The sequence below is a fragment of the Pleurodeles waltl genome, chromosome 4_1 (assembly GCF_031143425.1).
Source record: "Pleurodeles waltl isolate 20211129_DDA chromosome 4_1, aPleWal1.hap1.20221129, whole genome shotgun sequence".
Lineage (NCBI taxonomy): Eukaryota > Metazoa > Chordata > Amphibia > Caudata > Salamandridae > Pleurodeles > Pleurodeles waltl.
Window position 1 is genome coordinate 795,445,767 of NC_090442.1, and position 26,410 is coordinate 795,472,176.

A 26,410-nucleotide genomic window follows, 5' to 3' on the forward strand; every position below is an offset into this window, starting at 1 on the left:
GCCTGTCCTTGATCATTTTGAAGATCAATTTTCAGAGGACTAGGTTCTAGGCAAAGAAATAGCTGTGGACGAGTCTTTGGTCCTCTTCAAGGGTCATTTGTCTTTTAGGCAGTACATTCCTAGCAAGATGGCACGATATGGAATTAAATTGTATATGCTGTCTGAAAGTAGTACAGATGTGTATAGTTTTCTGGTCTACACTGGTAGGGATTCCAGTATTGGCCCCCTTGATTGTCCTCCCACCTTTGGAGTTACTGAAAAAATTGTGCGGGAACTTGGTAGACGACTTGTCAACAAAAGGTCACTATTTATATGAAGATAACTTCTACACTGGAGTGCAGTTCAAGGAATTGTTTAGAGTGGACATTCATGCTTGTGGCACAATTCGTTGTTACCGGAAATTCAAAAGCTAGTCTGTAAAAAGAAAAAAAAAGAAAAAAAAAAAAAAAAAAAAAAAAAAAAACTTTAGGGGGGGGGGGGGGGGGGCAGGAGGAGAAGACAGTGCAGTGCCTTGTGGAATGATGAGCTGCTAGCTTTGACATTTTCAGACAGGAGAGGTCTACATGCTAAGTACCTTCCATGATGAAAGTACTCCCCCCCCCCCCCCGTAACTGATTGGGGCCAGGTTGCTTAAGTACACAAACCTGTGTGCATTTTAGATTATAATAAGCACATGGGAGGTGTAGATAGAGTTTGAGGTTGGAACCTTATACTGCTATTCGTAAGTCTTACGTTTGGTATAAGAAGTTAGCAATTCACCTCTTCCAGCCCCAGGGGTGTATGTTACAATAAAATGTACACTGGCATCAGTGTGCATTTATTGTGCTGAGAAGTTTGATACCAAACTTCCCAGTTTTCAGTGTAGCCATTATGGTGCTGTGGAGTTCGTGTATGACAGACTCCCAGACCATATACTCTTATGGCTACCCTGCACTTACAATGTCTAAGGTTTTGCTTAGACACTGTAGGGGCACAGTGCTCATGCACTAGTGCCCTCACCTATGGTATAGTGCACCCTGCCTTAGGTCTGTAAGGGCTGCTAGAGGGGTGAATTATCTATACTGCATAGGCAGTGAGGTTTGGCATGGCACCATGAGGGGAGTGCCATGTTGACTTACTCGTTTTGGTCCTCACCAGCACACACAAGCTGGCAAGCAGTGGGTCTGTGCTGAGTGAGGGGTCCCCAGGTTGGCATAAGATATGCTGCAGCCCTTCGAGACCTTCCCTGGCATCAGGGCCCTTGGTACCAGGGGTACCAGTTACAAAGGACTTACCTGGATGCCAGGGTGTGCCAATTGTGAAAACAAAAGTACAGGTTAGGGAAAGAACACTGGTGCTGGGGCCTGGTTAGCAGGCCTCAGCACACTTTCAAATCAAAACTTAGCATCAGCACAGGCAAAAAGTCAGGGAGTAACCATGCCAAGGAGGCATTTCTTTACACAAAGTCTCTACAGTATCTACCACTATTATTCTTGTTTACATCAGCGTTGACATTGCCGATGACTCATTTGTCAACAACGCAGATTTCATTCACATCCATGTCGACAACACTGACAACTACATAGTCGACAGCCCTCCCTTTAACAATAACAGCACCGACTATGCCACCACCGATGTCACCGCCAAAGTAAAAATTAAGCTAACTGATCTGTCGAAGGCCTCGTCGACGAAAGGTTTATTTCCTAAACAAAAGCAGAAATATAGGCCAAGAGATCACTCCTGTCCTGGTAAAGGCCCTAAGCCGTCCACCACTACTACATCCAATTCCACTCCTAGTACCCCTAGTAGCAGTAGTAACAGTGGTAGGACTACTGGCAGTAGTCAGCCTAAAAGTGTAGTTGGGTTCACATTTGGGACCTTGGAGGAATCTGGGGTAGGAGTATAGACCCCCAAGACAGTGTCTCCCAGGGTGGCACTGGCCTTGCCATTGTAGCTGCTTGTCCCCTTAATATTGTATTGTAATCGTATTTATATAGCGCTTACTACCTCTGACGAGGCGAAGCGCTTTTCGATGAGTAGCACGCTACTCTGGAACCCAACAAGAATTAGTGATGGATTAGTATCGTTAAATAATGAGTACAGTTTTAGTATCATTAGGAGTTAATTTGAGCCGCGGATATGGGAGTTTGTTAGTTAGATTGACTGGAGAAATGGAGGGGTGGAGGCGGAAAGAAATCCAGAAATGTTAATTGGGAGTATATCCTTCATTTACTCAACCCAAAGGCTTGGGATGAGTAAAGTGGGGCGGAGGGGGAAGAGTATGTAGAAGGGTTAGGGAGAGCATAGTAGCAGGGTGAGATAAATGCAGGAGAATTTAGTAGGGTTGTGTGGGAGGTCACAGTAGTAGAGTGAGGTTTGGTGAGTTAGATGTGGAAGCGGAGGGAAGAGCTTAGAGATATTCAGGAGATGTAAGTGGTAGAAGGGATTTGGGATGGTCAGAGTGAGAATGGAGGATAGTTTGATAGAGACATGACATAAGAGTGATGAGTAGATAAGTGTGATAAGATGAGAGCAGGAATTCAGATATCTAATATAACAACCCACCCAGGAGCCATGCAATGATCCACGAACATGCCAAGCACAGAAACACATATATACACACACACACACACACACATATATATACATACACACATATACACACATATACACACACACACACACATACACACATATACACATACACACACACACACACACAATGTAGTTTAAAGTAATGAACATCTGTATATTTGTAAATATATATATTACTTTAAACTACATTATGTACATACGTATTCACTCCATTGCATGGGCACTATTACTACCATATACAACTCCTACCTCACCCTCTGCGGGGAAAACAATCTAAGATGGAGTCGACGCCCATGCGCAATGGAGCCGAAATGGGAGGAGTCCCTCGATCTCGTGACTCGAAAAGACTTCTTCGAAGAAAAACAACTTGTAACACTCCGAGCCCAACACCAGATGGCGGGATGTGCACAGCATGTGAATCTGCAGCGACTAATGCCACGAACAGATGTACACTGGGTAAGTGACATTTTCCGTTCGATGGCATGTGTAGCTGCAGATACACATGCTGTGCATAGACTAGTAAGCAGTTATCTCCCCAAAAGCGGTGGTTTAGCCTGTAGGAGTTGAAGTTGTTTGAAACAATGTTCGTAGTACTGCTTGGCCTACTGTGGCTTGCTGTGTTAGCACATCTACACAGTAGTGTTTGGTAAATGTATGAGGCGTAGACCATGTAGCTGCCTTACATATTTCTGTCATTGGAATATTTCCTAGAAAGGCCATGGTAGCACCTTTCTTTCTAGTTGAGTGTGCCTTTGGTGTAATAGGCAGTTCTCTTTTTGCTTTAAGATAACAGGTTTGAATGCACTTAACTATCCATCTAGCAATGCCTTGCTTAGAAATTGGATTTCCTGTATGAGGTTTTTGGAAAGCAATAAATAATTGTTTTGTTTTGCGAATTAGTTTTGTTCTGTCAATGTAGTACATTAACGCTCTTTTGATGTCTAATGTATGTAGTGCTCTTTCAGCTACAGAGTCTGGTTGTGGGAAGAACACTGGTAATTCTACTGTTTGATTTAAGTGGAACGGTGATATGACTTTTGGTAAAAATGTAGGATTTGTTCGTAGAACTACTTTATGCTTGTGTATTTGAATAAATGGTTCTTGTATGGTAAATGCTTGAATCTCACTTACTCTTCTTAAAGATGTGATGGCAATTAGAAATGCAACTTTCCATGTTAAGTATTGCATTTCACAAGAGTGCATGGGCTCAAAAGGTGGACCCATGAGTCGTGTTAAGACAATGTTAAGGTTCCATGAAGGAACTGGTGGTGTTCTTGGTGGTATAATTCTCTTTAGACCTTCCATAAATGCTTTTATGACTGGTATCCTAAATCGAGAATTTGAGTGCGTAATTTGCAGGTAAGCTGAAATTGCTGTAAGATGTATTTTAATGGAAGAAAAAGCTAGCTTTGATTTTTGCAAATGTAGTAAGTATCCTACGATGTCTTTGGCAGATGCGTGTAAGGGTTGAATTTGATTATTATGGCAGTAATAAACAAATCGTTTCCACTTATTTGAATAGCAATGTCTAGTGGTAGGTTTCCTAGCTTGTTTTATGACCTCCATACATTCTTGTGTAAGGTTTAAGTGACCGAACTCTAGGACTTCAGGAGCCAGATTGCTAGATTCAGCGATGCTGGATTTGGATGTCTGATCTGTTTGTGTTGCGTTAACAGATCTGGTATGTTTGGTAGTTTGACATGAGGCACTACTGAGAGGTCTAGTAGTGTTGTGTACCAAGGTTGCCTTGCCCATGCTGGTGCTATTAGTTTGAGTTTGTTTTGACTCAGCTTGTTTACTAGATATGGAAGGAGTGGGAGAGGGGGAAAAGCATAAGCAAATATCCCTGACCAACAAATCCATAACGCATTGCCCCGAGACTGATTTTGTGGATAACTGGATGCGAAGTTTTGGCATTTTGAGTTTTCCTTTGTTGCAAATAGATCTATTTGTGGTGTTCCCCAACTCTGGAAGTAAGTTTTTAGTATTTGGGGGTGAATCTCCCATTCGTGGATTTGTTGGTGATCCCGAGAGAGATTGTCTGCTAACGGATTCTGAATTCCTGGAATAAATTGTGCTATTAGGCGAATCTGGTTGTGAATCGCCCAATGTCATATTCTCTGTGCCAGGAGACACAACTGTGTTGAGTGTGTGCCTCCTTGTTTGTTTAGGTAATACATCGTTGTCATGTTGTCTGTTTTGACAAGAATGTGTTTGTAGCTTATTATGGGTTGAAATGCTTTCAGCGCTAGAAATACTGCCAACAGTTCTAAGTGATTTATGTGAAACTGTTTTTGGTGAGTGTCCCATTGTCCTTGGATGCTGTATTGATTGAGGTGTGCTCCCCACCCTATCATGGAGGCATCTGTCGTTATTACATATTGTGGCACTGGGTCTTGGAAAGGCCGCCCTTGGTTTAAATTTATACTGTTCCACCATTGAAGCGAGGTGTATGTTTGGCGGTCTACCAACACCAGATCTAGAATTTGACCCTGTGCCTGTGACCACTGTGATGCTAGGCACTGTTGTAAGGGCCGCATGTGCAACCTTGCGTTTGGGACAATGGCTATGCGTGAGGACATCATGCCTAAGAGTTTCATCACCATTTTGACTTGTATTTTTTGATTTGGATACATGGCCTGTATTACATTGTGAATTGCCTGAACTCTTTGTGGACTTGGAATGGCAATCCCTTTTGCTGTGTTGATTGTCGCCCCTAAGTATTGCTGTGTTTGACACGGCAGAAGGTGTGACTTTGTGTAGTTGATTGTGAAACCTAGTTTGTGGAGGGTTTCTATGACATACTCTGTGTGTTGTGAACACCTTTCTAGCGTGTTGGTTTTGATTAACCAATCGTCTAGGTACGGAACTCATGTATTTGCTGCCTTCTGATATGTGCAGCTACTACTGCTAGGCACTTTGTAAAAACTCTTGGCGCAGTTGTTATTCCGAATGGCAACACCTTGAATTGGTAATGTATCCCTTGGAATACAAACCTTAAGTACTTTCTGTGTGAAGGATGTATCAGTATATGGAAATATGCATCCTTTAGGTCTAGTGTTGTCATGTAGTCTTGCTGTTTGAGTAGTGGGATTACGTCTTGTAATGTCACCATGTGAAAGTGATCTGATTTGATGTAGGTATTTAATGTTCGGAGATCTAAAATAGGTCTCAGACTCTTGTCTTTTTTGGGTATGAGAAAGTACAGAGAGTAAACTCCTGTTCCTTTCTGGTGTTTCGGTACTAATTCTATTGCTTCTTTTAGTAGTAATGCCTGAACTTCTAGTCCTAGAAGATCTATATGTTGTTTTGACATTGTGTGTTTTCGGTGGGACGTTTGGAGGGAATTTGAGAAATTCTATGCAATAACCATGCTGGATAATTGCCAGTACCCAAGTGTAGGAAGTTGGCTCTGTATGTGCTATTTCAAAGTAAGGAATAGCATGCACAGAGTCTAAGGGTTCCCCTTAGAGGTAAGATAGTGGCAAAAAGAGATAATACTAATGCTCTATTTTGTGGTAGTGTGGTCGAGCAGTAGGCTTATCCAAGGAGTAGTGTTAAGCATTTGTTGTACATACACAGACAATAAATGAGGTACACACACTCAGAGACAAATCCAGTCAATAGGTTTTGTTATAGAAAAATATCTTTTCTTAGTTTATTTTAAGAACCACAGGTTCAAATTTAACATGTAATATCTTGTTTGAAAGGTATTGCAGGTAAGTACATTAGGAACTTTGAATCATTTCAATTGCATGTATACTTTTCAAGTTATTCACAAATAGCTATTTTAAAAGTGGACACTTAGTGCAATTTTCACAGTTCCTGGTGGAGGTAAGTTTTTGTTAGTTTTACCAGGTAAGTACGACACTTACAGGGTTCAGTTCTTGGTCCAAGGTAGTCCACCGTTGGGGGTTCAGAGCAACCCCAAAGTTACCACACCAGCAGCTCAGGGCCAGTCAGGTGCAGAGTTCAAAGTGGTGCCCAAAACGCATAGGCTTCAATGGAGAGAAGGGGGTGCCCCGGTTCCAGTCTGCCAGCAGGTAAGTACCCGCGTCTTCGGAGGGCAGACCAGGGGGGTTTTGTAGGGCACCGGGGGGGGGGGGGGGGGGGGGGGACACACAAGCCCACACAGAAATTTCACCCTCAGCGGTGCGGGGGTGGCCGGGTGCAGTGTTAGAACAAGCGTCGGGTTCGCAATGGAAGTCAATGAGATCAAGGGATCTCTTCAGCGCTGCAGGCAGGCAAGGGGGGGCTTCCTCGGGGAAACCTCCACTTGGGCAAGGGAGAGGGACTCCTGGGGGTCACTTCTGCAGTGAAAGTCCGGTCCTTCAGGTCCTGGGGGCTGCGGGTGCAGGGTCTTTTCCAGGCGTCGGGACTTAGGTTTCAGAGAGTCGCGGTCAGGGGAAGCCTCGGGATTCCCTCTGCATGCGGCGCTGTGGGGGCACAGGGGGGACAGGTTTTGGTACTCACAGTCGTAGAGTAGTCCGGGGGTCCTCCCTGAGGTGTTGGTTCTCCACCAGCCGAGTCGGGGTCGCCGGGTGCAGTGTTGCAAGTCTCACGCTTCTTGCGGGGAGATTGCAGGGTTCTTTAAAGCTGCTCCTTTGGATAAAGTTGCAGTCTTTTTGGAGCAGGTCCGCTGTCCTCGGGAGTTTCTTGTCGTCGTCGAAGCAGGGCAGTCCTCAGAGGAGTCAGAGGTCGCTGGTCCCTTTGGAAGGCGTCGCTGGAGCAGATTTCTTTGGAAGGCAGGAGACAGGCCGGTGAGTTTCTGGAGCCAAGGCAGTTGTTGTCTTCTGGTCTTCCTCTGCAGGGGCTTTCAGCTGGGCAGTCCTTCTTGTAGTTGCAGGAATCTAAATCTTTAGGTTCAGGGAAGCCCTTAAATACTAAATTTAAGGGCGTGTTTAGGTCTGGGGGGTTAGTAGCCAATGGCTACTAGCCCCGAGGGTGGGTACACCCTCTTTGTGCCTCCTCCCAAGGGGAGGGGGTCACATCCCTAATCCTATTGGGGGAATCCTCCATCTGCAAGATGGAGGATTTCTAAAAGTTAGAGTCACCTCAGCTCAGGACACCTTAGGGGCTGTCCTGACTGGTCAGTGACTCCTCCTTGTTATTCTCATTATTTTCTCCGGCCTTGCCGCCAAAAGTGGGGGCCGGGGCCGGAGGGGGCGGGCAACTCCACTAGCTGGAGTGTCCTGCGGTGCTGTGACAAAGGGGTGAGCCTTTGAGGCTCACCGCCAGGTGTTACAGCTCCTGCCTGGGGGAGGTGTTAGCATCTCCACCCAGTGCAGGGTTGGTTACTGGCCTCAGAGTGACAAAGGCACTCTCCCCATGGGGCCAGCAACATGTCTCTAGTGTGGCAGGCTGCTGGAACCAGTCAGCCTACACAGATAGTCGGTTAAGTTTCAGGGGGCACCTCTAAGGTGCCCTCTGTGGTGTATTTTACAATAAAATGTACACTGGCATCAGTGTGCATTTATTGTGCTGAGAAGTTTGATACCAAACTTCCCAGTTTTCAGTGTAGCCATTATGGTGCTGTGGAGTTCGTGTAAAACAGACTCCCAGACCATATACTCTTATGGCTACCCTGCACTTACAATGTCTAAGGTTTTGCTTAGACACTGTAGGGGCACAGAGCTCATGCACTGGTACCCTCACCTATGGTATAGTGCACCCTGCCTTAGGGCTGTAAGGCCTGCTAGAGGGGTGTCTTACCTATACTGCATAGGCAGTGAGAGGCTGGCATGCACCCTGAGGGGAGTGCCATGTCGACTTACTCATTTTGTTCTCACTAGCACAAACAAGCTGGTAAGCAGTGTGTCTGTGCTGGGTGAGGGGTCTCTAGGGTGGCATAATACATGCTGCAGCCCTTAGGGACCTTCCCTGGCATCAGGGCCCTTGGTACCAGAGGTACCAGTTACAAGGGACTTATCAGGGTGCCAGGGTGTGCCAATTGTGGAATCAAAAGTACAGGTTAGGGAAAGAACACTGGTGCTGGGGCCTGGTTAGCAGGCCTCAGCACACTTTCAATTCAAAACATAGCATCAGCAAAGGCAAAAAGTCAGGGGGTAACCATGCCAAGGAGGCATTTCCTTACACCAAGTGTCTGTTATCTCCTCTCAATGTTTGTAAAATTGGCTTAGTCTCCCCCCCACAGGTGTTGTGTTGGGGATGTGCGACTTGGAAGTCACTGCTTGTTTTGAGGGGTTTTGGAACTTCCCTCTATTTTTTGGGAATTGTCCCCCTCTATATTGTCCCCGAAAAGTTCCCCGCTGATATTGGCTTTGATAAGTGGGCCTTGCTTGTGAGGTTGTGGCCTCTGTAGGTTGACCTCGAAATCCTCCCCTAAATTGTGTTTTGCTAAATGTGCCTCTGCTTTGTGGGGAGTAGAGTGCACCCATGGCTTTTGCGTTATCAGTATCTTTGAGTTTTTCAATAGCAGTGTCGACTTCCGGCCCAAACAACTGCTGTTCATTAAAGGGCATATTCAGCACAGCTTGTTGCATTTCCGGCTTGAATCCTGACGTACGCAACCATGCGTGTCTCCTTATTGTTATTGCAGTATTTACTGTCCTTGCAGCCGTATCTGCTGCGTCCATTGATGACCGTATCTGATTATTGGAGATACTTTGTCCTTCTTCTACCACTTGTTGTGCCCTTTTCTGGAACTCTTTGGGTAAGTGTTCTATGAAATGCTGCATTTCGTCCCAATGAGCTCTGTCGTATCTTGCCAAAAGTGCTTGTGAATTGGCAATACGCCATTGGTTTGCTGCTTGTGCTGCAACTCTTTTACCCGTAGCATCGAATTTGAGACTGTCTGGAGGTGGTGCATCTCCCGAGGTATGAGAGTTTGCTCTCTTGCGAGCTGCACCAACAACCACAGAATCTGGTGTTAGTTGCTGTGTAATATAAACAGGGTCTGTTGGTGGTGGCTTGTACTTCTTTTCCACCCTTGGAGTTATGGCTCTGCCTTTAACAGGATCCTGAAATATTTGTTTGGAATGTTTTAGCATTCCCGGGAGCATAGGTAAGCTTTGGAGGAGAGTGTATTAAACAAAAAGTCATCCTCAATTGGTTCTGAATGCAAGGTGACTTTATGAAACGCAGCTGCCCTTGAGACCACCTGCGTGTAGGATGTACTGTCTTCAGGTGGCGATGGCCTCGTAGGGTAACAGCCTGGGCTGTTATCTGATACAGGAGCCTCATAAAGGTCCCATGCATCAGGATCATCTTGACTCATTGCAGTATGAGTCGGGGATTGCATCAGTGGTGGAGTGGCTACCGGTGATGTGTGCACTGATGGTGATGGAGTTGTTTGTCTTGCCACCTTTGCCTGTGGCTGCTTGTCCTTTTCTTGCAAGGCAAGTCTTTTCCTTTTAATTGGGGGAAGAGTGCTTATCTTCCCTGAGTCTTTTTGAATGTGGAGCCTTCTTTGAGTGTAGTCTGGCTCAACAGATTCAAGTTCCTCTCCGAACTTATGTCCTTGCATCTGGGAAGACAATCCCTGTTCCTCTGTGTAGGAACCTGTTTTCGGTTCAGAGGCTGGATGTTTCGGGATCGAAATCTTTTCGGTCGCCTTTTTGGGCTCCGAAGCCACCTTCTTTAATTTCGGCGTCGTGGTGTCTCGGTGCCGAACCATTTCGGAGCCGCTGTCTCGGGCCAGAGATTGCTGTGTGGCGGTATCTCGACCGGAGTCGGATGACTTTGCCACATGCATGCCCTTTTTCGGTGCCGATGATCGGTCACCTATTTTTCGGGTTAAGCCATGGCCTGTTGGCGGGGGCGTCCCCTGGGCTTTTGTTGTCTTCTCTGGAGTTTTATGTTTCGACGTCTTACTCACGGTTTTCGGCGTTTCTTCGGGATCGAGCTCGTCCGAGTCATGGATGGAGAAGGTTTCTTCTTCCTCCTCGAAACGCCCTTGTCCTGTCGGCGCTGACGCCATCTGCAGTCTTCTTGCTCTTTGGTCTCTTAATGTCTTCCTCGACCGAAACGCTCGACAGGCTTCACAGGTATCCTCCTTGTGCTCTGGAGACAGACACAAGTTGCAGACCAGATGCTGATCTGTATATGGATACTTGTTATGACATTTTGGGCAGAAGCGGAATGGGGTCCGTTCCATCAGCCTTGAAGAGACACGAGGCCGGGCCGACCAGGCCCGACAGGCGATCGAAAAAACAAACCCCGAAGGCCCGCCGGAGCTCTTCAAAAGTCGGTGTCGATCTGTTTTAACTAACCGGATACCGAACGTAAATAATACCGTCGATTTTTCCGAGATTCTAACTAACTTTCCGACCCGAAACATGGAGCGAAAAGGAACACGTCCGAACCCGATGGCGGAAAAAAAACAATCTAAGATGGAGTCGACGCCCATGCGCAATGGAGCCGAAATGGGAGGAGTCCCTCGATCTTGTGACTCGAAAAGACTTCTTCGAAGAAAAACAACTTGTAACACTCCGAGCCCAACACTAGATGGCGGGATGTGCACAGCATGTGTATCTGCAGCTACACATGCCATCGAACATATATATGCTGACTCTGACTTCAGAGTGAATGGGAGAACCTTGAATTGATAATGGGCACCAACAACAGTAAAGCGGAGATACTTGTGATGCTTTTGATGTATCGGTATGTGGAAATAAGCATTTTGCCATCCCATAGCGAGTCCCTGCACTCACAGGGATGGTGGCCTGCTGTAGTCAGCAGACCTCCATGTCTGACTGCTTTATAAATAAAGCAGTTTTTTTCTTTTTTTTTCCATTTTGCAGCCCGTTTTCCTTAAAGGGAAACGAGTTGCAAAATGAAAAATAAACCGAAACCATTTGGTTTCGTTTTTTCCCCCCCAGAGTAGGCAGTGGTCCATAGGACCACTGCCTGCACTGAAATGTAAAAAAAAAAAAAAAAAATAAAATAAAAAAAAAAAAAATCCACATTCACAAAGGGGAAGGGGTCCCATGGGGACCCCTCCCCTTTTGCGAATGTGTTACCACCAGTGTGGCACTGGTGGTAGCTGCGAGTTAGTTTGCGACCGCATTCGCGGTCACAAAGCAACTCTGATTTGCGACGCAAGTTGCAAATAGGAAGGTAACACCCCTTCCTATTTGCGAGTCGCATTCCCAAATTGCGAGTCGGTACCGACTCGCAATTTGGGAATGTGCATCGCGTGAGGACGTTTGCATGGCGCAAACTGCATTTTTCCCAGTTTGCGCCATGCAAACGGCGTGCTTCATCTGGCCCTTAGTGTCACCTGCACAACACCTCCTTGGTCACCAGTATCAAGTCACTGATGTGAATAACTCCACTCAACCCCTCCCCTAATCTGTATTACACTTTAGCTGGGGTGGAGTTACTGGCCCTAAACAGGTGGTAGTCTCACCTAACCTACCTGTTGTGTCTCTTAGGGAATGACCTAGAGACCTCAGATTGGGTTGAGGTAGAGTTCCTTGCACAACCCAAACATTTGCTCCCTTTACTCTCTAAGCAGACTAAAGAGAAAAGTAGAGAAGTAGCCCTGGAGCCTTGAATAAATCGCCCAGGACACTCCTAAAACACAGGCAAGCAGGATAACAAAGTATTCACTGCCCATCCGCCCACTAAGGATCCTGTTCATCTGAGGGAAAATACTACCCCCATGGTGGAGCCAGTACCACAGGAGCCAAAAGCTATCACAGCTGAGCTCCCAGGGGGTAAACATACCCCCTATGGAAGGAACTTAACACAGAAAAGCAAACTTGCCCTGTCTTACGAAACTTGGAGCAACCCTCCTGCCCTCCCAGAGAAACTTTTGTGCAGCAACCCTGTCCTGCTCTACCCCAGGTAGGATAGCAATCCTGTCCTCCTTTCGAGCCTTTAAGACCGGTGTTTTGTCCTGCTCTAGCCCTGCTAAGACAGCACCCATGTCTAGCTTTAAAAACCTTACGTCAGCAACCGTGTCCTAACAGAGCCCCAGGGACAGTCATCCTGCCCTACTCCTCACTTTTACCACACCTTCAAAATAGGCTATCACAGGGTACACAGTTTAAATCTACTTCAGACCGAAGTAACCAAACAGGGTGGTTCACCTCCCACAGGGAAGGAACCACATAGTGGATGATAAAGGGAGTAACCACTCTACTGCAGAGCTACTCTCCACTTAGACAAAGTCCCAACTGTCCAAGGTTATAAAGTGGGTGGTGGGGGTGGACGGGCAGAACGGGGACAAGTAGCCTCTTTCTGCTTGGTTAACCCCACTTTTTACCCATTTGTCAGTGTGTTTGTTGACTGGGATCCTGCTAACCAGGAACGTAGTGACTATGCTCGCTCTTCTACATTTGGTAGCTGGTAAGAAAGCAAGTTACTTACCTGTAACTACAGTTATCCAGTATTGGTATCTTTCATAAACTCATATGCTTGACTAATCCCCTAAGTGGGAGTCCCATGGTACATGAAAAGAAATAAACAAACAAAAATGTTTTCCCTATAGGCTATAATGGTAACTCAAATCACTCATATAGCCCAAGTCCTTTGGTGAAAAGGACCAACATCTGGCCAATCAGGCACGCGCACCCTCTAGAACACTCCCCAGAGAGGCTTTCCCTCGGATTTTCTAGCACAAGAGTGAAGACCATGGCCTGAGAAGGAAATGCGAGCGTCTAAGGGGAAGAGGGTGGGTCACATGTGACTTTATGAAAGATACCAATAAAGCATAACTGTAGTTACAGTTAAGTACCTTGTGTTCTTATCCAGTATTGGGTCTTTCATAAATTCACCTGCTTGAATCTTAATAGTCAACAGTACTCTTTAATAAACGTCATGCAAGCCGTGGATGGTGGGTGCGAGCATTGAAATCTTCTAAAACATTACCAAATAACATGCTTATAAATCTTGTATTATAAGTATACACAAATACACATATATAGATATATATAAAAACAGAATCGGAAACGATATTGCATAGCAAGTATATATATATATATATATATATATATTGTTGCATATAGAATGGTCTCTACATAATAAAGGAAATATCTCACCTTCGTGAAAGAGATGAAGTAAGAGCCTGTCCAACTAGTCCGTTCTTTGCGACGACTCCAAACAGTAATGCTACGTAAAGGAGTGGGTAGTCTTCCACGTCTCGCAGCCTGACATTTTATCCAGAGCAATGCCCTGGAACAGAACAGCTGATGTGGAGACTGGTCACGTGGAGTGCGCTCTCAGGTGCTTAGGCAACGGTTTTCCTGCTTTTGTGTTGCAAAACTGAATTGTAGATGCAATGCACCGGGCTATGGTGTCCTTAGTGACCCCTGCCTCTTGCCATCCATGAGCACAAGCTAACAGCTGATCTGTCTTTCTAAGCTGCTTGGTACTTTGCATTCCTTGGACCTCAAGAGATGCCTCAAATTTTACCTTCAGAGTCTTTTCTGCAATTGTCGACGGATTTGGGAAAAAGGTTCCTAGTATTACTGGCTCATTCAGGTGAAATGATGAGGGCACTTTAGGAATGTACCTGGGGTTAGTCCTGAGCAGGACAAAGTCATCTGAAAAAAACAGAAAAGGTTCCTTAATAGTAAAGGCCTGTATATATCGCTGACTATCCTGGTGGAATTAAGAGCAAGCAGAGTTGCCACTTTCCATGTGATGTTTTTGAGTTCCGCTCTGTGAATGGGTTCGAACTGAGTTTATTAGCTGGGACAGGACTACATTGAGATACCACTCTGGCGGAGGTGGACGCACCGGAGGAAAAGTGCGGAAGAGGCCTTTCATGAACTGTTTATTCCTGGATGAGCCAAGTGAAGGCATATCTGCCAAGCGTCTATAGGAGGCTATAGCTGCCAAATGGATCTTAACTGATGCGCGGCATAGCCCAGCCTTTGAGAAGGTGAGAAGATACGAGAGAATGTGTTCCGGCTTAATCTGTAAAGGATGGAACTTGTTCTGCGAGCACCAGACACAAAATCTCTTCCATTTGAGCTTGTACGTCTTATTTGTACTGTCCGCTCGTGCCCATGATAAAATCCATCAGCATTCTTGGTCAATGTTCATACCCTGGAACTCAGGAGCCAAGCGTGCAATTGCAGAGATGTTGGATCCTTATGAAGAATTTGACCGAGTCTTCGTGAGAAGCCCGTGTTGCAGGGAAGGCGCATGGGATTGGCCACGGACATGAGTAGGAGCTCCGTGTACCAATACTGTCTGGGCCACCTAGGCACTATGAGTATGACCCTGCAGCCCTCCGACTTCATCTTCCTCAGGAGTCTGGAGATCAATGGGATGGGGGAAAAGTGTATGCAAAGATCCCGGACCATCTCATCAAAAGGACATTTCCCCATGACCCCGGGAGTGGGTATCGACTGGTGTAGAATTGGCATTTTGATTGGTGGCAAACCAAATCTAGGGTCGGTTGTCCCCGGCATTGAAAGACACCATCCAGTACCTTCTGGTTGAGTTCCCACTTGTGGCAGTTGTCGTCCGTCCTGCTGAGAGAGTCCGCCAGGACATTGCTGACGCCTGGCAGGTGCTCCATCCTGAGGCAAATGTTGTGCAGTGTGAGCCAGTCCCAAAGAGATTGAGCTTCGCTTGAGAGGGATCTTGTTCCTCCCTGCTTGTTGATATAGAACATGCTTGTTGTGTTGTCCGGCCGGACCAACACTGATGACCCTGCAATGCGTAGAAGAAACTTTATGAGCGCGAGAAGGATCGCCTTTAATTCCAACAGATTTATGTGCATTCATTTCTCTGCATCTGACCATTTTCCCTGAATGCGCAGGTCCTGTAAATGGCCTCCCCAGCCTTCCAAGGAAGCGTCTGTCGTAATGATAAAATCTTATATTGGCGTTAGAAAGGTGAGCCCTTGAGATGGTTGACCTGAGACCACCATCGCAAAGCCTCCAGCATTCTTGGTTTAACACTTATTGAATCCTCGAAGGATCCTTGCAACTGGGTCCATTGGAGCTGTAACTCCTGCAAAGGTCTCATTATCAACCTTGCTAGGTGAACGAGGACGATGGCTGAGGAAATCAGACCAAGGAGCGACTTGAACAGTCGTAAAGAAACAGACCGTTTTCTGGAAATACTGACAGCCAAGTCGGTTAGTTTCTGCTGCCGTGCCGGAGTGAGGTATGCCTGGTTTTCGATGGTGTTGAGTTCTGCACCCAATAAGACTATCCTGCGTGTGGGAAGGATGACTGACTTTTGGAAATTTACTGCTAATCCCAAACCGTGAAATCATTCTAGGCAGGCTTGAGTAGCTTTGGACACCAGTGGTGGTGAAGGAGTTTCAGGCAGTCGTCCAGGTATGGAAACACCTAAAAACCCCTGTTGCGGAGAAAACCTGCGACTGGGGAAAGACATTATGAAAGTTCGTGGAGCTGACTTCAGAGTGAATGGGAGAACCTTGAATTGATAATGGGCACCAACAACAGTAAAGCGGAGATACTTGTGATGCTTTTGATGTATCGGTATGTGGAAATAAGCATCCTGGAAAGGTGTAGGATAACCGACAGCGTGATCATCCGAAAGGATTGCTTCTGAAGTAACTTGTTCAGCTTCCTGAGATCTAGGATGGGTCTCCATTCCCCTGACCTCTTCTTTATTAGAAAGAACCGGGCCCTCTTTGCTGAACCAGAACCTCCTCTATCGCTCCCTTGGAGAGCATCAGGAACACCTCCTGCTGAAGCAAGCGAAGATGGAACGGCTTGGATTTTCCTGGCGGACGGTGCATTGGTTTTTGTATAAATTCCAAGGTATGACCTCGTGCCACTATATCCAGCACCCATTTGTCTGATGTTATGCTTTTCCAATTCTGGAGGTAAAGGGAGATGTTCGCTCCCAGTTGGTGGTTCTGTAAATAGTGGGGCTAGGTAGCCGGTGCCTGATAATGAAAATGTCACTTACCCAGTGTACATCTGTTCGTGGCATCAGTCGCTGTAGATTCGCATGTTTTGCAATAGCTCGCCATCTGGTGTTGGGCCGGAGTGTTACAAGTTGTTTTTCTTCGAAGAAGTCTTTCGAGTCACGGGACCGAGTGACTCCTCCTTTTGTCTCCATTGCGCATGGGCGTCGACTCCATCTTCGATTGTTTTTCCCGGCAGAGGGTGAGGTAGGAGTTGAATTGTAGTAATAGTGCCCATGCAATGGAGTGACTAAGTATGTACCTATTTAAGGTTGAGATGATACATATACAAATAGTTGAAGGTAACTTCCAAACTGCTACAGGCTCCCGGGGAGGCGGGTGGGCACATGCGAATCTACAGCGACTGATGCCACGAACAGATGTACACTGGGTAAGTGACATTTTCAGTTCGATGGCATCTGTCGCTGTAGATACGCATGTTTTGCATAGACTAGTAAGCAGTTATCTCCCCAAAAGCGGTGGCTCAGCCTGTAGGAGTGGAAGTAGTTTGAAATAATGTTCTTAATACGGCTTGACCTACTGTGGCTTGTTGTGCGGATAACACATCTACACAGTAGTGCTTGGTGAATGTGTGAGGCGTAGACCATGTGGCTGCCTTACATATTTCTTGCATTGGGATGTTTCCTAGAAAGGCCATGGTAGCACCCTTCTTTCTGGTTGAGTGTGCCCTTGGTGTAATGGGCAGCTGTCGTTTAGCTTTAAGGTAGCAGATTTGGATGCATTTAACTATCCATCTGGCTATACCTTGTTTTGATATTGGGTTTCCTGCATGAGGTTTTTGAAATGCAATAAATAGTTGTTTAGTCTTTCTGATGTTCTTTGTTCTGTCAATGTAATACATTAATGCTCTTTTGACATCTAATGTATGTAGTGCCCTTTCAGCTACGGTATCTGGCTGTGGAAAGAACACTGGAAGTTCCACTGTTTGATTTAGATGGAACGGTGAAATAACCTTTGGCAAAAATTTAGGATTAGTCCTTAGGACGACCTTATTCTTGTGTAGTTGTATAAAAGGTTCTTGTATTGTAAACGCCTGAATCTCGCTTACTCTTCTTAGGGAAGTAATGGCGATGAGAAATGCAACCTTCCAGGTTAGGAACTGTATTTCGCAGGAGTGCATGGGTTCAAAAGGTGGACCCATAAGTCTAGTTAGGACAACATTTAGGTTCCATGAAGGAACAGGTGGTGTTCTTGGTGGTATAATTCTCCTAAGGCCCTCCATGAATGCTTTAATGACTGGTATCTTATATAGGGAAGTTGAATAGGTAGTCTGCAGGTATGCAGATATTGCTGCAAGGTGTATTTTAATGGAAGAGAAAGCCAGGTTAGATTTTTGTAAGTGAAGCAAGTAGCCCACTACATGTTCTGGAGTTGTGTGTAAAGGTTGTATTTGATTAATATGGCAGTAGCAAACAAACCTCTTCCATTTACCTGCATAGCAGTGCCTGGTGGATGGCCTTCTGGCTTGCTTTATGACTTCCATACATTCTTGGGTAAGTTGTAAGTGCCCGAATTCTAGGATCTCAGGAGCCAGATTGCTAGATTCAGCGATGCTGGATCTGGGTGTCTGATCTTTTGGTTGTGTTGTGTCAACAGATCTGGCCTGTTGGGCAATTTGATGTAGGGTACTACTGATGGGTCTAGCAGCGTTGTGTACCAGGGTTGCCTTGCCCAAGTTGGTGCTATTAATATGAGTTTGAGTTTGTTTTGACTGAGTTTGTTTACCAGGTAAGGAAGGAGAGGGAGAGGAGGAAAAGCGTAAGCAAATATCCCTGACCAGTTCATCCATACGGCATTGCCTTGGGACTTTTTGTGTGGGTATCTGGATGCGAAGTTTTGGCATTTTGCGTTCTCCTTCGTCGCAAACAAGTCTATTTGAGGTGTTCCCCAGAGTTTGAAATAGGTGTTCAGAATTTGGGGGTGAATTTCCCATTCGTGGACCTGTTGGTGATCGAGAGAGGTTGTCTGCGAGTTGATTTTGGATCCCTGGTATAAATTGTGCTATTAGGCGAATTTGGTTGTGAATTGCCCAACGCCAAATTTTTTGTGCTAGCAGGCTTAACTGCGTGGAGTGTCCCCCCCCCCTTGCTTGTTTAGATAATACATTGTTGTCATGTTGTCTGTCTTGACGAGAATGTATTTGTGAACTATTATTGGTTGGAAAGCTTTTAGTGCTTGAAAAACTGCTAGAAGTTCTAGGTGATTTATATGCAGTTTTGTTTGATGTACGTTCCGTTGTCCTTGTATGCTGTGTTGATCGAGGTGTGCTCCCCACCCTGTCATGGAAGCATCTGTTATTACGTATTGTGGCACTGGGTCTTGGAAAGGCCGCCCCTTGTTTAAATTTATGTTGTTCCACCACAGAAGCGAGAGGTAAGTTTGGCGGTCTATTAACACCAGATCCAGAAGATGACCCTGTGCTTGAGACCACTGTGATGCTAGGCACTGTTGTAAGGGCCTCATGTGCAGTCTTGCGTTTGGGACAATGGCTATGCATGAAGACATCATGCCTAGGAGTTGTAATATCATCTTTGCTTGTATCTTGTGTTGGATACATGCGTTGTATGATGGTGTTGAAATTTTGAATTCTTTGGGGACTTGGAGTGGCTACTCCTTTTGTTGTGTCTATTATGGCTCCTAGGTATTGTTGTACCTTGCACGGCAGAATGTTGGATTTCGTGAAGTTGACGGTGAACCCTAGTTTGAAGAGGGTTTGTATGATCTGATTTGTGTGATTTGAGCACTATTAACGAATGGGCCTTGATTAGCCAGTCGTCTAGATATGGGAACACATGTATTTGCTGCCTTCTGATGTGTGCAGCGACTACCGCTAGACATTTGGTAAAGACTCTTGGTGCGGTTGTTAATCCGAAAGGCAGTACCTTGAATTGGTAATGTATTCCTTTGAATACAAACCTTAGGTATTTCCTGTACGATGGGTGTATTGGTATATGGAAATACGCGTCCTTGAGGTCTAAAGTTGACATGTAGTCGTGTAGTTTTAGCAATGGTAATACTTCTTGTAGTGTGACCATGTGAAAGTGGTCTGATTTGATGAATGTGTTCACTATTCTGAGGTCTAGGATTGGTCTCAGCGTTTTGTCCTTCTTTGGTATCAGAAAGTACAGTGAGTAAACTCCTGTGTTTATTTGTGTGTTTGGCACTAATTCGATTGCATTCTTTTGCAATAGTGCCTGCACTTCTATCTCCAGGAGATTGGAATGATGTTTTGTCAAATTTTGTGCTTTTGGTGGTATGTTTGGAGGGAATTGTAGAAATTCTATGCAATAACCATGTTGGATAATTGCTAGAACCCAAGTGTCTGTAGTGATTTCCTCCCATGCTTTGTAATAATGACTTATTCTTCCCCCCACTGGTGTTGTGTGGAGGGGTGAGTGACATGTGAGTCACTGCTTAGTTGTAGGGGTTTTGGGGCTTTGAAATTTTCCTCTATTCCTAGGGAATTGCCCTCCTCTATATTGTCCCCGAAAACCTCCTCTGTACTGTCCCTGGTAACTGGACGGTGTTGCCTGTGAGGTGCTGGCTTGTGTGCTCGGACCCCGAAACCCCCCTCTAAAGGGTGTTTTACGGAATGTGCTGTAATTCCCTCTGCTCTGCGGGGAGTAGAGTGCGCCCATGGCTTTAGCAGTGTCCGTGTCTTTCTTGAGTTTCTCAATCGCTGTGTCCACTTCTGGACCGAACAGTTCTTTTTCGTTAAAAGGCATATTGAGAACTGCTTGCTGAATCTCTGGTTTAAATCCAGACGTTCGGAGCCATGCATGCCTTCTGATAGTTACAGATGTATTAATTGTCCGTGCAGCTGTATCTGCAGCGTCCATGGAGGAGCGGATTTGGTTGTTGGAAATGGTCTGTCCCTCCTCAACCACTTGTTTTGCCCTATTTTGTAGGTCCTTGGGCAGATGGTCAATGAGATGTTGCATCTCATCCCAATGGGCTCTGTCATAGCGCGCAAGTAGTGCCTGGGAGTTAGCGATGCGCCACTGGTTTGCAGCTTGTGCTGCGACTCTTACCAGCTGCATCGAACTTGCGGCTTTCTTTATCTGGGGGTTGTGCATCTCCAGATGTGTGGGAGTTGGCCCTTTTCCTAGCTGCTCCTACAACGACAGAGTCTGGTGGCAGCTGTGTAGTGATGAAAGCCGGGTCTGTAGGAGGCGCCTTATACTTCTTTTCCACTCTTGGTGTGATTGCCCTACTTTTGACCGGCTCCTTAAAGATTTCTTTTGCGTGCCGGAGCATACCAGGGAGCATAGGCAGGCTTTGGTAGGAGCTGTGGGTGGAGGAGAGTGTGTTGAATAAAAAGTCATCCTCGACCTGTTCTGAGTGGAGGCTTACATTGTGAAATTGTGCTGCTCTAGCCACCACTTGAGAATACGCAGTGCTGTCCTCTGGTGGAGATGGCTTCGAAGGGTATGCCTCTGGACTGTTATCTGACACTGGGGCGTCGTATAAGTCCCATGCGTCTTGATCTTGGTCACCCTGGCTCATGGTGGTGTGAGCTGGGGAATGTGATGGAGTTTGTGCTGGTGAGACGTTAATCACAGGTGGAGGAGAGGGTGGTGGGGTAACTTTTTTCACCACTTTTGTTTGTGGTGTTTGTTCAGTTTGGAACTCCAATCTTCTCTTTCTTCTAATAGGGGGAAGGGTGCTTATTTTTCCTGTCCCCTGCTGTATGAAAATACGCTTTTGCGTATGGTCTACATCCGTTGAGTGTAGTTCTTCCTCAAACCTATGCTTTTGCATTTGGGAGGTTAGCGAGTGCTCTTCTGTATAAGAGCCTGAAACTGGGTCGGTTGCAGTTTGTTTTGGCACCGAAACCCTGTCTGCATCTTTTTTCGGCTCCGAGGTGACTTTTCTTTTTCGGGGCCGAAACCTCTCGGCGTCGATCTTCTTCGGTGCCGCTGTCTCGGCGTCGAGCCGTGTCTACACCGGTATCTCGGTGTCGATGCTCGTCTCCAGCACTTTCTCGGTCCCGAGAAGGCTGCGTGCCGGTGTCTCGACCGGAGTCGGACGATCTCGGCACTGTTTGGGCCTTTTTCGGTGCCGACGGTCGGTCACCGAATTTATGGGTCGAGCCATGGCCTGATGGCAGTGGCGTCCCCTGGGCCTTGTAAATCTTCTTTTGAGTGGTTTTCGACGTCCTACTCACGGTTTGTGTATCGTCGAATCCTTCGGAGTCCGATTCTTGGATCGAAAAGGATCCCTCCTCTTGTTCCTCGAACTCCCGGTGGGCTGTCGGCGCGGACGCCATCTGAAGTCTTCTGGCTCGACGGTCTCGGAGAGTTTTTCGGGACCGGAACGCACGACAGGCCTCGCAGGTGTCTTCGCTGTGCTCAGGTGACAGGCACAGGTTGCAGACCAAGTGTTGGTCTGTATAGGGGTATTTATTGTGGCATTTGGGACAGAAACGGAACGGGGTCCGTTCCATCGGCGTTCTTCTGCACGCGGCCGGGCCGACCAGGCCCTGACGGGGGATCGAAAAAATTACCCCGAACGGCACCGGAGCTCTTCGATCTTAGACGCGGTGTTGAATCTAACTACGCCGACCCCGAACGCAACAATACCGACGAAAATCTTCCGAAATTAGCTATATTTCCGTTCCGAAACTCAGAGCGACAGGAACACGTCCGAACCCGATGGCGGAAAAAAAACAAATCGAAGATGGAGTCGACGCCCATGCGCAATGGAGACAAAAGGAGGAGTCACTCGGTCCCGTGACTCGAAAGACTTCTTCGAAGAAAAACAACTTGTAACACTCCGGCCCAACACCAGATGGCGAGCTATGCAAAACATGCGTATCTACAGCGACAGATGCCATCGAACATAAAGTACCTTTCTTTTTGTACAACTGAGTGTTTTCTTTTATGTGGGTAAGTGCTGTGTTTCTACAATGGTACTGCATGAGCTTTCCACAGCTATCTCTAGAGAGCCTGGCTTCTAGACACTGTCTAGACTTCACTAAGAGGAGATACCAGGACCAGGTTTAAGGTGCAAGTACAACAGGTACCCACCACACACAAGGTCAGCTTCTTACAGCTGGCATTAATGTTTCCAGGTGGACACAAGACTCTGCCTTTTCTTCCTCCAGCTGTATACAATAGGTATCAACAGCCTTCTTGGTGAGACAGTTGTGGTTGGAGAGGTTGTCCGGTGGTGAATGCCTTGAAGTTTAGAGGTCTGCTTCCTCTGGGGAATCGGTGTCCAGATTGTTCCACGACTGTTCCGCAAACTCTTTAGTCCCTTCTGTCTCTTTGGTTTCACAGAACTCTCCCCGCTGGTTCTTCCTTCTGTGGCTCCAGTGTTGCAGGAGCCTGTAAGGCAGAATGATTGTCTTCTACATCAAAGGTTTGACTGTTTAGTTGGGATTTGAAATTCCCTTAAGGAGTCAAAATCCCTTTTTTCTTTGCAGGAGTGCTGCCATTTGGTGCTGAGCATTGGCAAAGGGCTTTTCTTGGACATCAATCGTTTTGAGCCTTTTTTCATTCCCCCTCAACTGGATGGGATCGTAAATGGTTTTGACAGTCGCTTGCTCGCATCAGTATCTAGTGCGTGGGATCCATGGGCAGCTTTAGGTTGACCATCAATCAATATTTACTTCATCACCAAGGTTGCCCTTTTAGACTTTTTGTTTAAGGATTTAGGTTCGGTGCCTTTGTTAACTTCTGGGTTTTCTTTTTGGCCTCCATCGCTTTTTCTTCACCATCTGCTCTCTCTTGGCATCTGTTGCGTAGGCTTCGGCGTCCAACTCCCTGCCATGTGCTATTTCGGCTTCCTCAATGTTTTAGTCCTTTGACAGGCCGACGTCCTTCAATGATACCTGTGATCTCTGGCTGGCCATGGAGTAATGTTGCAGCCTTTGTCTTACAAGGGCCCTTCGGCACAAAGGCAGTCCTCATCTGAAAACAGAAAGTACCAGGGCACTCCAAATAAGTCCACAATACGCAAGAATCCAAAAAGTTTTAATTCCTTGTGTTGGAAAAAGTAAGCAACATCAATTATTCAGAGACAGCCAAGTACGCACATCAATTTTCAGAGACAGCTGCAATTCATCTGGATGGTCATTCAGGAGACGGGTTACAGACCTTGTGGGGTGTGTCTGCGCAAACTTGTGGTGGAAGTTGAGACCGAATTTAAATGGGGCACGCTTTCCATTCTCACCACGTGGCTGGCTCTGGTGAGGTCCCTCATTGGGGGGAAAAGGGAGAGAAGGGATCCCTTCTGTCTTGTCATTTCTTTGCAGTCTTCGACAATTCTGTAGATTTTCATAAAAACATTCTTGAAAAACTTTTGGAATTCCTCTATGGGTTCAAGACCCAGTGTTAGACAAAAGAATCTAGAGCTGGCGATTACGCACAGGAGAATCTGAGGTGGTGTTGTCTGACGTCATACTGGGACAAGCACAGCCACGTGCAGAGTGGGGTGGGGGGGGGGGGGGGGGGGGGAGGGCACGGTTACTCGCACATTCTTTTTCAAGGATTTGGCCCAGATGACGATCTTGTTGCATCAAGTCCTTAGGGGATTTAGAAACACTTAGGCAGAGACATTGGATGGTTCAGGTGCTATCAAACTGCCCTCCTTGATATTCGACCCATAGACATTAACACCAAAGGCATGAGACACACATGAAAGGGCAATTTGTTTTGAACAAGAATCAGGTGATGACGTAGGATTGTATTTACCGATTCGTTTTTATGGATTAGGTACACTTTATTTCAAATGTGTGCCACTTATGTTTAATGAATATAAAAAATCTTTAATGTGGACACCGTAAAATGTGTTAATGAGTGTTTATTGACTAGGTACTATTTTTTGGTCGTTTGTGTTGAAAGATTTTTACATTTAAGTAAACGGATCACAGACATGATGAAAAATGTTCACATGCTTGTCTAATCTAATTTTGTATTATAAAAGGATGATAGATGGGGGTGTTTGTTGACTTAGCACCCCCCAACCTTAATTCTCCTTAATAAGGTCTGCAACGCCCCCATGCAACCCCTCTCCCTTCCGGTCCCTTTGCCGGGTAAGCAGCCAACCGTTCACTGTGCAGGACCTGGGTGATAGGGACCTCTGCACCAAAATCAGCTGTTTGGAGGCAGGCTGGGGTGTGGAAGGTTCCAGGGCCGCAAAAGGCTATCATTTATAGGGGATGTTTGAAGCAGCAATAATCAGGGTAGTAGGGGGCAAGAAATCAAACTACCTCTTTCAATCTATAATGATCCAGCCCTGGTATCTAGGCATCAATTTTGATCACTGCCATTGTGGAACCATTGTGATCAAGAAAACAAAACATAAGACCCACACCTGTGATCAGATTCCTGCCAATTCAAAAGAGAAAAGGAAACCAGAACACCACAAAGATTACCACCATATTCTTCGATTAGTCAAAAAATGAACACACTTATCCGTATCTGGTACAGAACAGCTTAAAATCATTACCTCACCGGGTGCATTCAATGAGGAAAAGTTGCAACAATTCTGAAATCTAACATTTTCCCATATCAATTTGTTGTCAGACCCTCAAAGAAAAGGGGTTTACAACTCACGATGTAAATGGGAAGGTTTGGGAGTGGAAACTCAATACTATGTGACAAGCTGCAGATAACGTTAGAGACATACGAAAGCAAAAATGACCAGCAATTTCCCTGCTTTAAAAACCTCTCCTGTATTCCACTGCTGTTTAGGTTTGTGGTCATCAAATATTCATACATAAAAATACATTTTTACAGATACGTCTGCAGCAAAGTTTTAAACTTACCTTATTCCAGTTGGAGTAGACGCTTCATAAGGGAACATTTCTTTCAGAATATCTTTATTTGACCACCTTTCTTCTGTTGCCGTTTTTTCCAATACCTAACAGGTGGAAAAATCTCTTTATAAATGTGCATCCCAAAGATTACATGAAGTGCCACCTTTTGCTGTGCAAATTTTGGAAACCAAGTGCCATCACCAAGTGAATTATATATAGCTTAAAATGAATTGCTTCCCTGTCCTTTTACTGGTGTTACAAAGGTGGTTATTTTCAACTGCCTCATCTTTTTGGGCATCTCATCGTCTTCAGTCAGGTTCCTAGCTTCCTTCAATGTGAAGAAATATTAATTAGTTTTACAGACAATGACGAGCACCACAGATGGTGAAATCATATATCGAGGCTGGAGGTCAAACGAATACAGGCTGTGCCTGATGAATATGGTCAGCCTAATTATGCAATTGCAACCTGCTGCTGAGGGCTATTTAAGTTATTAAGGCTCTCTGTTTTACTAAGCCCTATCCTAAGAAAAGGGCCATTAGCATTTGGCATAACACTAGGCAATGGGCTATGACTGTTATAACATTCCACTAAAAGAGGAGGAATGTTCTAAAATAAAACAAACATTTGCAATGCAATGGGTCTCGCGTTTGCTCGAGTTAGAGCTATTAGGACTGCAAATTCTTAACTGGACATTTATAACCATATAAATTGAAAATGAAAAGTACAACAGTTGACATAAGCGAGCCAATTCAAAGTGCCATGGCTATGTTAAGAATGAGCGCAAAGGAGACACAAAAGGAAAAAGAAGTTCGCTCGCAGTCAAACGCATTGGCAAAAGTGCAGTTATCCATGTAACAGGGTCGGTTGTCCATGGCGATAACAAAACCGCCCCAAGGATGAATAAACGTAAAGCATCTACAAATGATGACAGGATTTTCGAAAGGCTAGCCCAGGAACAAATAAAAGTGATGGGTGTGCGGTGGGCGTGGTTAAAAGCCCACAGATAGATAAGAAAACATCAGAGCGCTTGAACGCTCGACCTAAAAAGGGGACCAAATGACAGAGCAAAAGATTTCAAACTAGCTGTTACTAGCCCACCTACACTCAAACTAATATGAGTGGAGCGCCACTTAATTACGATCGAATATTGTGCATTTAGGTTCCAAAACAATAAAAGACCACAA

At 45.7% G+C, this 26,410-nt stretch overlaps 1 protein-coding gene across 7 annotated transcripts in view; it reads right to left on the bottom strand.

Moving 5' to 3' along the window:
• TMPO (thymopoietin) overlaps positions 1-26,410 on the bottom strand; it is a 113,112-nt gene that overhangs the window by 6,905 nt on the left and 79,797 nt on the right. For 4 of the 7 annotated variants that reach the window (XM_069229521.1, XM_069229517.1, XM_069229519.1 and 1 more), the window contains 2 exons: positions 25,461-25,551; positions 25,233-25,326 (listed from right to left, as the gene is read on the bottom strand). In XM_069229521.1, coding sequence (XP_069085622.1) covers positions 25,233-25,326; positions 25,461-25,551 — 185 coding nt within the window. Of the gene's footprint in view, positions 1-25,232; positions 25,328-25,460; positions 25,552-26,410 lie in introns of all 7 variants that reach the window. The other 3 variants (XM_069229520.1, XM_069229523.1, XM_069229518.1) reach the window with 1 other exon arrangement.